This window comes from Pan troglodytes, chromosome 15 (genome assembly GCF_028858775.2).
Source record: "Pan troglodytes isolate AG18354 chromosome 15, NHGRI_mPanTro3-v2.0_pri, whole genome shotgun sequence".
NCBI classification, from domain to species: Eukaryota; Metazoa; Chordata; class Mammalia; order Primates; family Hominidae; genus Pan; species Pan troglodytes.
The window spans coordinates 45,247,977-45,260,715 of NC_072413.2; the positions used below are offsets into that span (position 1 = coordinate 45,247,977).

Genomic DNA, 12,739 nt, shown 5'->3' on the forward strand with positions numbered 1-12,739 from the left:
TATGTCTAAATTACTTTAAGAAAAGAAAAATAATTATTTTACATTAGAGACCTAAAAATTAAAATGCAAATTCTTGTAAAAACATAATGATGTGATAGAAAAACCTGGGCAAAAGACCAAATTAAATGTAGGCCCTTGCTTTGTTTCGGTGGGGAATTAAGTAAGGAGACCAAAAAGATTTAAAATATTATCGTCAAGAGCAAAATGTAGGAAAATGAGACTAAGAACAAAAATAAATCAACAAACACTTTTCAGGTGGCACAGCATTGTCCAGGGTTGGTGCTGATTACTTTTAACAGAATTGGACCAAAAGCAGACTATACGTAGAGATTTTTGGTCATTTACAGGCCAATTCATAATGCTCTGTTTGTATGATGTACATTAAAAAAAAAAAGAATAGCTGTATTCACATGTAGGTAAAATAAATAAACATAAGTTAAAGAATATACAGCATGATCCTATTTTAATAAAAATATAAAAATGCATTATATCTTTATATATAAAGATAAAAAATGTGTACATTAAAACCCTAGTTATTAGTGGGATTACCAATGGTTACTGTCTTCTTGTTAATATTGTTCCTAAGTGTTCTATAATGAATATGTATTATATCATAGAAGTTATGAAAGTTTCTAGTGAAGATTCCTTTCTTCAGGAACGTTTTAAGGGAGCTATCATTATTTTACACAGTTTTCATTCTCAGCTAAACAGAACGCTATGGTTTTTCAGAAAACCATAGACTTGTAAGACAAAAGAAATCCATACTAGGCTTAATTATAGTTTTCTGGAAAATTTACTTACAGTATACATCCACTCTGATTGACTTTATCGCTGGAGACCCCAAGCCATTCTCTGCTTTACAGTAATACCGGCCTCCTTGGTGTCGCTGAATATTTGTAATCCTCAAAGTCTCATTGAAGACACTTGAGTCTTGGAATCTGTCAGAGGCACTTCCTGCTGTTTTGGTCCACCTGATCTGAGCAAGCATCAACAAAGATTGTTACTTTAGGTTGGTTTTCCCACAGAGAAATCAAATAGCAATCACTCATTTGAAGAGTTTGCATTTAGAGCTGCTACATTGCCTCTCCCATCAAATTATTGAAAAAAAATTAAAGTTTACAGACACGATTGAATTAAAAAATTTTTAATGTAATGTCATCATTGTACAGTGTGTGTAATTTGAATTCAATTGCATAGAATTCATCAATTGCCTAGTCAGTGTGGAGGGCAATATAAACTATAACATAAAGGGAGTTAAATATCAGTAGTACATTGAAAATATAGATTAACTTTTCTTTTTGTTGGACATTTAAATCTGTTTTTCATATTTTCCAAACCTTGTGAGATAATTTTACTTATTTTGTCCAAGTAGGGTCTCATTTTATTTTTGGACATGCCTCATTCTTTTATTTGAAATTTTCTATTTGATTTGAATAGTTTAGACATAATACCATAATGGCTTATTGAGATTATGTATAATTTTAAACACCTGGTTGTTTAAGAGTTTTTTTTTCCTTTGATGGCTTTGCTTAATAAGCCCACAAATGATTTGTCTATTTTGATCATCAGTATTCACTTTACATCAATAATTATTTTAAAAAATAATGTAAACTTTTCAAGGAGAACATTTCTACTAAACTGCCAAAACATTCTGAATATCTAAAACATTTCATTATAAACAATACCATTATTTTAAACACAGCTGTCTACAACAGACTTCGTTTTTGCTGGCAATAATGACTGGTATTCAACTCAACTTTTGTGTATTTTAGTGTATAAAACCTGAATAAAAGCCACATACTCATACTGTAAAGTGATACAAAATAGAAAGTAAAAATAATTTGATTTTATTTCCCTTTGTGCCCTGCTATATATTTTAGTTTGTTTTTATTTTAAGGTTGAGAAACAGCTGATAGAAATCCTCTGTTCAAACACATATGCTGTGACGTGGAAAATGAAACTAAATACTGAATCATCAAAACAGAAATCCTATAATATTGCCATTATATATACCTATTTTCATATGAAGTTAATTAAAATGTATGAGCTAATGGCATAAAAAGTATCTTTAAAAGTTATCCACATAATTAAAATATCTATATAAATATAACCACGTTTGCCCTTAATTGTGAATGGAATAAAAATGTTATTAAGAGATGAATTTTAAAAATCTGTAAATCACAAAAAGAAATATCAATATTTATTCAAAATCTTCTATATATATGGAATACACAAAGATGCAAATGGCATAATTTCTGATTTCCAGTAGTTTATAAATGTATTACTGACATACCCATAAGAAGAAAAGGAGAAATTTGTAAATTATGTCAAAAATGGAAGCATACTCACACTTTCACTTAGCAATTATCTGGTTAAAATTTCCCTTACTAACATATATGCAAAATAATGCATAGAAATTAGCCTACTGTATGTGTAAAACTGTAACATTGGAAATGATATAAATGCTAAATGATAGGTGGTTATAAATTGACTCTAAAATTGAACTGAATACAGTCATTAGAAAAAATAAAATACAAAATGTATTATTAAGTTAAAAAAGACAAAAAGCAAGAAACAGAAGAGAATAGTCTCGTCTGTGTAAAAATAGCATATGTGTGTATTCATGTGTGTACATATTACTAAATGTTTATTAAAATTACACAAGGAAACATACAAAACTCTGTAAATGGGACTGGGAGTAAAAAGAGGATAGTGAAATATGTTCTTTTCTTAAGTTTTATTTTAAATTCTTATTTATACTTAATTTACTTTACCAGAAGCAAATATTGTTTATTGTAAAGAAGTTTTAAAAATGAAACAATTCTCAAATGAAACATAGGAAATAGAAAAGTAGACAATAGAAGTAGAAAGAAATGCAAATAATCGCTTAGAAAATTTTTCCTCCCTTTTTATTCTCTACTTTTAAGAAATAAATACTGAAATAAAATATTCCTAAGTGGTAGGAAGACATAAATTTTCACATTGGGAGAGTTTACCAAGTCATATGCCTAACTGATGAGAAAAGAAACCTCCATACATACTCCGATAAAAGTTGTGACCTCAAAGTCTACAAAGAAAATTGTTCAGGCTTCCAGGAAAAAGGGACAAACTTGTAATGTCACAGAGCCCGGTCACTCCCTAATGTTAAGTCTTTCCTTATTCTTAAACCCCAAATTATTAATCGCCACATGGCTGCCCAGGATAAAGACATTTCCCAGCCATCCATTTAGCCACATTCTTGCTGTTTCAAGCAGAAATGTCCTTACAGGGAAGCAGCACTTCATGTTTTGCACAGTTTTGGTAGCTTCCATTTGAACAGTGGGCCGATTTGAAACAAAAATCAAGCACAGAGAAGTAGTAAAATAGAAGAAATCTGAAATCCTGACACCATGGAGTTATACCTACCTAACCTAAACTATTTATAGCCCTGGACTTCTATATGGGGAAAAATAAAATTTTTGTTTACTTGTTATTCAGATTTTTCTGTGACTGATAGCCAAACTCAATTCTAATTGATTTTCCTGGAGTGGTATGGAGGTCAGTTTATCTTCAGCATTCTCATCTCCAACACGGAAAGCTCAAAAACAGTGGAATAACGTCCACATTTACTGAAAAAGGTGAGGGAAAGGGCTATCTCCCAATATCCCATATCCATTCAAGAGCTCATTTGTGTGAAATAAAAATATTCAGTGATATGCAAACATTCATTAACCTCAGGGTTCAAATAGCCCCCCATGATGAAAATATTTGAAATAATACTCTAACTCCCAACTAACGAATTGTATCTGAAGTCTGGGATTGTGAGAAGATATAGAAAAGCACATTGTGGTGGGCAGTTAATAGATATTCATTTAATGAATAAGGAGGATTTCCTTGGGTTAGTATACAATTTAAATACTAAATAAAGTTTTTTAAAACCAAAAGGACATAGAATAAGAAGATTTGTAATAACCTAGCAAAACCTAGAAGTTTGGGTGGGAATGTAATGCAAAGCAGAGGTAACATTGTAGGGATGGAAGGAAAGGAAAGGAGAGAAAAAAGTTACTCTGGAATCTTAAACCTTGGGATAGTTGAAAGGGGAAAATGTGTCCCTGTGGGAGAAACAGATCTTGTTTATACATTTTAAAAAGCATAAATGTCAATTAAAGTATCACAAAAAAATCAGTTTCATTAAAGGAAGGAAAAATGAGATAAAGAAGGCCGGGCACGGTGGCTCACGCCTGTAATCCCGGCACTTTGGGAGGCCGAGGCAGGCGGATCACGAGGTCAGGAGATCGAGACCATCCTGGCTAACATGGTGAAACCCTGTCTCTACTAAAAATACAAAAAATTAGCCGGGAGTGGTGGCAGGCGCCTATAGTCCCAGCTATTTGGGAGGCTGAGACAGGAGAATGGCGTGAACCCAGGAGGCAGAGCTTGCAGTGAGCAGAGTTTGCACCACCGCACTCCAGGCGGGGTGATAGAGCGAGACTCCATCTCAAAAAAAAAAAAAAAAAAAAGAGATTACGGGAAGAGAGTGGAAAAAATAGAAACTTGATAAAATGATGAGAAAAAATAGGGCAAAGGTAAAAGAAAAATGTATAATTTCAAATAAATATACATTTAATTTTTATTTTATCTTCAATTGGCAAATATATATATGTGTGTATATATATTTGGGGTACGATGTGATGTTTTAATATAAGTTTACATTGTGGAATGATTAAATCAAGCCCATTGACAATTTCATCTCCTCAAATTTTTTTTTGTGGTGAAACATTTAAAACCTACTCTTTGATTAATTTTGAAACCAGTTAACAGTACATTATTATTAACTAGAGTCACCATTCTATGCAATAGACCACTATACAGTAAGATACAACATTTATATCAGTCATAGACTAGATGTGAATAGATTGAATTTATCCACTGAAAGAGCCTACTAGACTGAATTTAAAAGTTAAAACAAGCTTGCGTACAGTTAACATCTAATAACAATAAATGATTGGAACAATAGAAAATTGGAAGCCAAGATGAGAAAAGAAGGCATGGATAAAGTTGTAATGGAATTATGTAAACTAAAATCAATCAACCAATTAGGAGTGATAATATTTATATATAATAAGATTAAATTAATAATAAATTTGCAGTTAAAAACTAACAGGGAGAGAAAGGCATCACTTTTTGTAATATTAAAAGTCAAAAGAATAAATGTATTACTTGTAATTGGTATTCAGTAAAGTACAGAGCCACTAAAGACAAAAAGCAAACAAAATTAAAAAGGGAAGAATTTGACAAACATGCAATTGCAGTAGAAAGTTACAATACAGCTTTCTGAGATTCAGGCAGTTCTTGATAGTGCAACTTTTTAAGTTAAGAGGAAATACAGGACAAACTAAAAAAATACAATAAACACATAAGACTAATAAATATACAGAAAGTCATCTATCCACAAGGTAATTTTTTTCTTATGTCCATTAAATATTTACAAAAATTGATCATGTAGTTGACAGCAAAGTAAACCTTCACTAATCAAAAATTAGAGGTAGGACAGGCATGCTATTGAAACTTAGTTCAATACAGCTATAAATAAATTATCAAAAGATGACTAATACATGGAAACCTTTATTCACATTGTTATTGTTCAAAGAGAAAATTAAAAGGAAAATTGCTAAGTATCCAGAAGCCGATGAATAGAAAACCATTTCATACTAAAATCTATGAATACAGTTGTACTAGTCTGTTTTCACACTGCCTATAAAGACATACCTGAGACTGGGAAGAAAAAGAGTTTTAATTGGACTTACTGTTCCAAATGGCTGGCAAGGCCTCAGAATCATGGCAGGAGGTAAAAGGCACTTCTTACATGGTGGTGGCAAAAGAAAATGAGAAAGAAGCAAAAGCGGAAACCCCTGATAAACCCGTCAGATCTTGTGAGACTTATTCACTACCACAAGAATAACATGGGAAAGATTGGATCCCATGTTTAAATTACCTCCCCCTGGGTCCCTTCTAGAACATGTGGGAATTCCAGTGGATAAAATTCAAGTTAAGGTGGGTGGGAACACAACCAAACCATATCAACAGTGAAAAGAATACACACAGGAAAATATAAACCTTAAGTACCCTCTACATATTAAGGAATGACTGAATGAATGAATAAAAAACTCATCTGAATTTATTTTAACTTAATTCAGTACTCATCAGCATTTATTTTAATTTAATGTTGGTTTGGGCTGTATCGTAAACTACTGCTTAAGATTGTTTAGGAGAGAGGAACAGGCAAAAAGCAGCTGCTACTTGTTTTTTACAGAAGGTTCTAGAAGCTGCCTCATGACACTGCTTATATGATATGGTTATTCTTCCTTAGTTACAAGAAAGGCTAGGAAATATACTCTTTACTCTGAATAGCACCTTCTTCCTATCCCCCAGCTAAAATTTGATAGTTACTTAACTCTGGAAAAACAGAAGAGTGGATGTTTCGGACAACCCCTGGTTTCACAATGTGAATAAAATACATCCAGACTTCAGCTATGCTATTGTATTAGTCCGTTCTCATGCTGCTATGAAGAAATACCCAAGACTAGGTAATTTATAAAGGAAACAGGTTCAATTGACTCACAGTTCTACATGGCTGAGGAAGCCTCAAGAAAATTACAATCATGGGGGAAGGGGAAGCAAAAACATCCTTTTTCACATGGCGGCAGGAGAGAGAAGTGCCGAGCAAAGCTGGAAAAGCCCCTTAAAAAACAATCAGATCTTATGAGGATTCACTATCATGAGAACAGCATGGGGGTAACCACCCCCATGATTCAATTATCTCTCACTGGATCCCTTCTACCACACACGGGGATTGTGGGAGCTACAATTCAAGATGAGATTTGAGTGGGGACACAGACAAACCATATCAGCTACATTATTACATTTGTGTTTAAATCCTCTTACAATTTAACATTAAACTCATTTCTGTAAAAATAACATTAACAGAAAAAGAATGATACTAGAGTTTAGGAAATACTTTTCTTGGTAACTCTCTTCCTAATCTGAAGAAACAACATGGAGATTCTCTTATTTTAGGCCTATTCAATTCCCAATAGAGTCTGATATAGATATAGATATAGATATAGATATAGATATAGATATAGATATAGATATATAGATATTTCCTAAAACATCATTGCTTTTACATAGCCTTAAATTAAATCAGTATTGACTGAGATAATCTTAGGAAAATATTAAAAACCTGAAGCATAGATAGACTTGGCTGAATCCAAAAAGTATATTGTGTAGATGCAACAAACTCAATAAAAACTTTGACCTGAGACTTCTAGGTTGCCCCATTTAATTAATGTCTAGTGAATGAGGATTTGTACACTGAAGCTCCTTTCTATTGTTTGCCAAGGAGTTCAGCCAGATGTACTCATGTTAATGTGAGCATTGTCCCAGCATTATTTGTACTCTGAAGGAAGATCCTTTAGCGGTAAGAGAATCCTTGAGAAAAAAATTACATAAACATCACCTGATCTGCTATAATTATTGGGATGATCTGCCACCAGAGACTTGGGAACTGAACCTAAAAAGGTTACAGAGTGCCAGCCTGCAAGAATATTAAGAACTATCAATGGTATGTAATTATTAATAGGCAGTTTATTAGAGTTTTCAAAATAAAAATTATCCTTTTGTCCTGCACTGATATCAGGGAAAATTACAGAGGAAATAGATTCTCTTTGAATTACTTATTAGAATAAGTGGAATTCTGAATGGCACAGGACTCTAGAGCATACAGGTTCAATTTTTAATAAATTGTATCAGTCTACAATTATAGCAATATGTCACACTTATTTCTGAATCTGTTTTTATAAAAAAAGAACCACAATTTTCTAACAAAGCAACAAAATTTTAACCTTAACATTTCTTTGCAAATCAAAACCACAATGAGATACCATCTCACACCAGTTAGAATGGCAATCATTAAAAAGTCAGGAAACAACAGGTGCTAGAGAGGATGTGGAGAAATAGGAACACTTTTACACTGTTGGTGGGACTGTAAACTAGTTCAACCATTGTGGAAGTCAGTGTGGCGATTCCTCAGGGATCTAGAACTAGAAATACCATTTGACCCAGCCATCCCATTACTGGGTATATACCCAAAGGACTATAAATCATGCTGCTATAAAGACACATGCACATGTATGTTTATTGCGGCACTATTCACAATAGCAAAGACTTGGAACCAACCCAAATGTCCAACAATGATAGACTGGATTAAGAAAATGTGGCACATAGACACCATGGAATACTATGCAGCCATAAAAAAGGATCAGTTCATGTCCTTTGTAGGGACTTGGATGAAATTGGAAATCATCATTCTCAGTAAACTATTGCAAGGACAAAAAACCAAACACCGCATGTTCTCACTCATAGGTGGGAATTGAACAATGAGAACACATGGACACACGAAGGGGAACATCACACTCTGGGGACTGTTGTCAGGTGGGGGGAGTGGGGAGGGATAGCATTGGGAGATATACCTAATGCTAAATGACGAGTTAATGGGTGCAGCACACCAGCATGGCACATGTATACATACGTAACTAACCTGCACATTGTGCACATGTACCCTAAAACTTAAAGTGTAATAATAAAAAAAAACAACATTTCTCTACTCAATGCATAAAAACCCATTTTTCTAGTATATCCAGAATATTAGGGACCATGATTACTATTACTATTACCACCACCACTACTACTACTAAGATGCAATTTAAAATATTTCTGCAAGATATATGCAGATAAGAAGCTCATGGAAGTAATAGAAAAAGGGAGCCTGGCCGGGAGCAGTGGCTCACGCCTGTTAACTCCAGCCCTTGGGGAGGCCGAGGCAGAAGGATGGATTGAAGCCAGGAGTTTGAGAGCAGTCTGGGCAACATAGGGAGACCCCTATCTCTACAAAAAATAAAAATAAAAAAATTTCCTGGCTGCAGTGAGTTATGATGGCACCACTCCAGCCTGGCCAACAGAGTGAGACACTGTCTCACCATAAATAAATAAATAAATAAATAAATAAATAAATGGGAGGAGTCTGAAGAATAAGGGATTCACAAAGTAGGTCTACTCACTATGCAGAAAACAGAATGATGAAGAGGGACTCATCACGGTAGACAAGTAAGAAACAGAGGTAAAATAGCGGGGCGAGGACATGATATTTCTGAACACTAGATGGGCCTTAAAGCAGATAGCAATAGGTTTTCGGATCCTTTTTCCCCTTTGTCTTTTCTTTGAATTTAACCTTTGAGGAATTTATTCACCTCTGTGAATAAACAATCGGAGAAAACAGATAAACTTAGTACTTCTCTTAAACAGCATCAGACTTCCTATATGCATGTGGAGCACTACGATAGGGCCTGCTGCCACTATTTCACACTAGAGGTGACAGAGGAGGGTACATCTTGGTGCAAATGCTTATAAATATAAAATGCTGGAAATTAATGCAATCATCATAGAGAAGTTTGATTTTGTAGCACTGCCAAGACATTACTCTTGGGCCCCAAAACCACCATTATCAGAATTCGATTTCTTTAAAAGTTTACAAAATGTTATTGTTCCATCCTCTGATTTTAATGCCACAACAAGCTTAGAAGGTAAGAAAACTTTTCCTCCCCATTTTACAGCTCCAGTCCTTCCATGACCGTGGGACTATGTGCTATTATATACTGGGATCCTTTCTGACTTGAAAGTTCTCCCTTTTTCCTTCATTTAGTATCTAGTTAACACCCTCCGGTCCTCCAGATATCATTTTTTTAGAAAGCTTTCCCTCTCTCATAAAGCTCTATTATGTCCTGCCCCCTTTGTTGCCATGGCAGTCTGAAATTCCCTCTGTGAGAGTTCTTATCACATGCTTTAGAAATCAGCTGTGTATATGTTGTAGGAGATAATAGGTGTTCTGCCTGATTCCCTTAGAGCCCTTTACCCTTCCTATATGTTACCTCACTAGGACTTTTTGTTTCTCATGAAATAAGGTACTAGGGATTCAGAGTTACTTGCACTCAGAGGGAAAGCCTGGGAAATCTTGGGAGTTTATTCCCTACCCCTGTGACTCTTAGCCGATGAATGATTATTGTGGGATATGAAAGCCCTGCTCCCGTGCCTCTAGATGGGATAGATTCTGCAGCATAATTTACACCCCAATTTATTTGCAGTGTCAGGCTGACGCTAACCTCGTGAAACCACATCCTGGCCCAGCTTCCTCCCTTTCCTCTCCTGCTTTCTTGCTCCATTATCAGTTTCTCCTAAGGGCATTTCCTTAATAAATCACTTGCACATGAATCCTCATCTCAAGCTCCATTTCTAAAGAATCAGTCTTAAAATATAATAATTTTGCCTTAACCAATGGTAAGTTCATTAAGGCAAGGACTATTCGTAAACTTGGTATCTCCAGCCCAAATAACTGAGCCTGAGACACAGTAACGATTAAAAAAAAAAAAATCATTGTTGCTTGAATTGTTTCCTGGCAATATAATTCTGCTGAGAATACAATTATGAATTAGACAAAATCTCACTCCACAATGCACCCAAAATAGAATGAGTTTAGTCTATTTTGGTGGTTTTTACTTATCTCCTTGACTTCTGAACAGTTGACTGCCTTAAAGCCTCATCATTTTCTTTGTACATTCACTTCCTCAGTCACTTCATGGAGTACTTTAAATACCATTTATGTAATGATGGCTCCTAAATTAGTATTTGTAGTTCAGGCCTCTCCCTTGAATCCCAGACTTTTAGCCACCAAGTGCCTGCTCTCCATCGCCAACATAACACATCCAAAATGAACTCTTGATCTCCCCTCCAAACCAACTCTCCCAGTCTTTCCCATCTCGATTACTGGTAACTCCATCCTTCCAGTTATTTAAACCAAAACTTTTCAGTCCACCTTGATGAAAAGAGAATGTTAATAAAAACACAACATACTAGTATTTATCTTAGTTATAAAAAAATATACTGGATCTGTGATAGACTTTAAAACATGTTTCATAACTTGAAAAGTAGTAAAATAGTCATTTACTAAATTTCCTGTTTGTCAGGGATCCCCAAGACCCCATCACGGTTCAATGATTCACAGAGGACTTTGTGGAACTCATTATACAGTCTCTGACTGATTGTTTCACTTATGATTTGTTTGACTTAATGATTTTTCTACTTGATTTTTGACTTTATGATGGTGTGAAAACAATACACATTCAGTAGAAACTATACTTCAAATTTTGATCTTTTCAATAAATTACAGTAGATACTCAACACTTTATTATAAAATAGGCTTTGTGTTAGATGATTTTGCCCAGTTGTATAATAATGTAACTGTTCTGAGCATCTTTAGCTAGCACATTAAGGTAGGCTAAGCTAAGCTACGATGTTCAGTAGGTTAGGTAAATTAATGCATTTTTTTCTGCTTACAATGGGTTTATTGGAATGTAACCTCATTGTAAGTCAAGAAGCATATGTATAGTAATATTCATGACTATGACATATTATAATGAAAGAAGGCAAAGCACAATCAGTAAAAGGAAAAGGTGCATTGGGCAAAGTTTGGTGAAAAAAGGATACAAGCTCCTGAGTCCTCTCCCTATGGAGTCACACAGGATATGTTTAATGTTGAATTATGACAACTCTTGTGAAATGCTGTCTAGCAGGGAAGTTCATTAGAAACTGAGTGCCCAAGATTTTTGCTGGGGGCTGGCCACTTAGGCACCCTCTGCCCAATATATCAAAATTCCAGTCTCCCAAAATTAAAGCAAATTTCCAGCATAAACTATATTGTTTGCAAAAAAAGAGAAAGAAATAGACATAGTGAGCCACTCTTATCAGCTGGAGAATGGTGGGACATTTCTTGAAATCCAGATTCACAGATGCCAGCCAAAGGCTAACCTGGCAAGCAGGTATGGTATTTTCAAGCTTGCTAAATTAACTATTTTCTTTTTTTACATATACATAGTATACCACATAAGCAGAAGTGTCATGTGGGAATTCTGAAAAAGCTCCTTAAAAGGAGCTTATCTTTCTAGCTTTTCTTCCTTATTCTCTGAAATTCAAGTGTGATAGCTGGGAATCCAGGATCCAGTTTAAATTGTGGGCCTACCTCAAGAGAGAAGTCATGTGCTAAGAATGGGTCCCTGATGACACCATGAAGCCACTATACCATCTCAATAATCTCTATCACTAGACTGTTTTTCTGTGAGACAGAATTGATGCTTATCTTTAGTTATTATTTCTAAATTCAGAATTAGCAGGCAAACAATTTATAATAAAAAATTACTTAATAAAAATACACAAATACATTTTTAAAATGTGAAGGCCCTATAAATAAAAGATCTCTGTTAATCAAATGCAAAATAATAAAAGTAATGCCCTTGAAGAAACAACTAAAAGTAACTAAAGAAATAAAGAAAACTGCATTCATTAGAAATGCTATATTTTAAAAATCTAAAAAAAAATATTGAGTAGCAGCTCATGAGAGAAAAAATAAACTATTCATTAAAAAAAAATTAAACTGGGCCTTTAATGGCCTAAAACAGGAAATCACAGCTGAATCATCAGAATGTCATTTTTATGTAGGTAAAGATGCTATAATGACATACCATATATTCCAAGCCCTTTTTTGTAATGAGAGTTAATAAATACAGGAGGATATTCCAGTTGGCTGTAATGTTTTTCCCATAGCTTCAAAAGGTTTCCCTGATGTAAATTTGGCACTTTTACACTTAATAGT

General features: G+C 34.3%; 1 protein-coding gene across 3 annotated transcripts in view; it reads right to left on the minus strand.

Moving 5' to 3' along the window:
- MDGA2 (MAM domain containing glycosylphosphatidylinositol anchor 2) overlaps window positions 1-12,739 on the minus strand; it is an 833,536-nt gene that overhangs the window by 374,308 nt on the left and 446,489 nt on the right. For 2 of the 3 annotated variants that reach the window (XM_016926039.4, XM_001151973.8), the window contains exon 3: window positions 802-976. In XM_016926039.4, the coding sequence (XP_016781528.1) occupies window positions 802-976 (175 nt within the window). The remainder of the gene's footprint in view (window positions 1-801; window positions 977-12,739) is intronic. The other variant, XM_063792901.1, reaches the window with a different exon arrangement.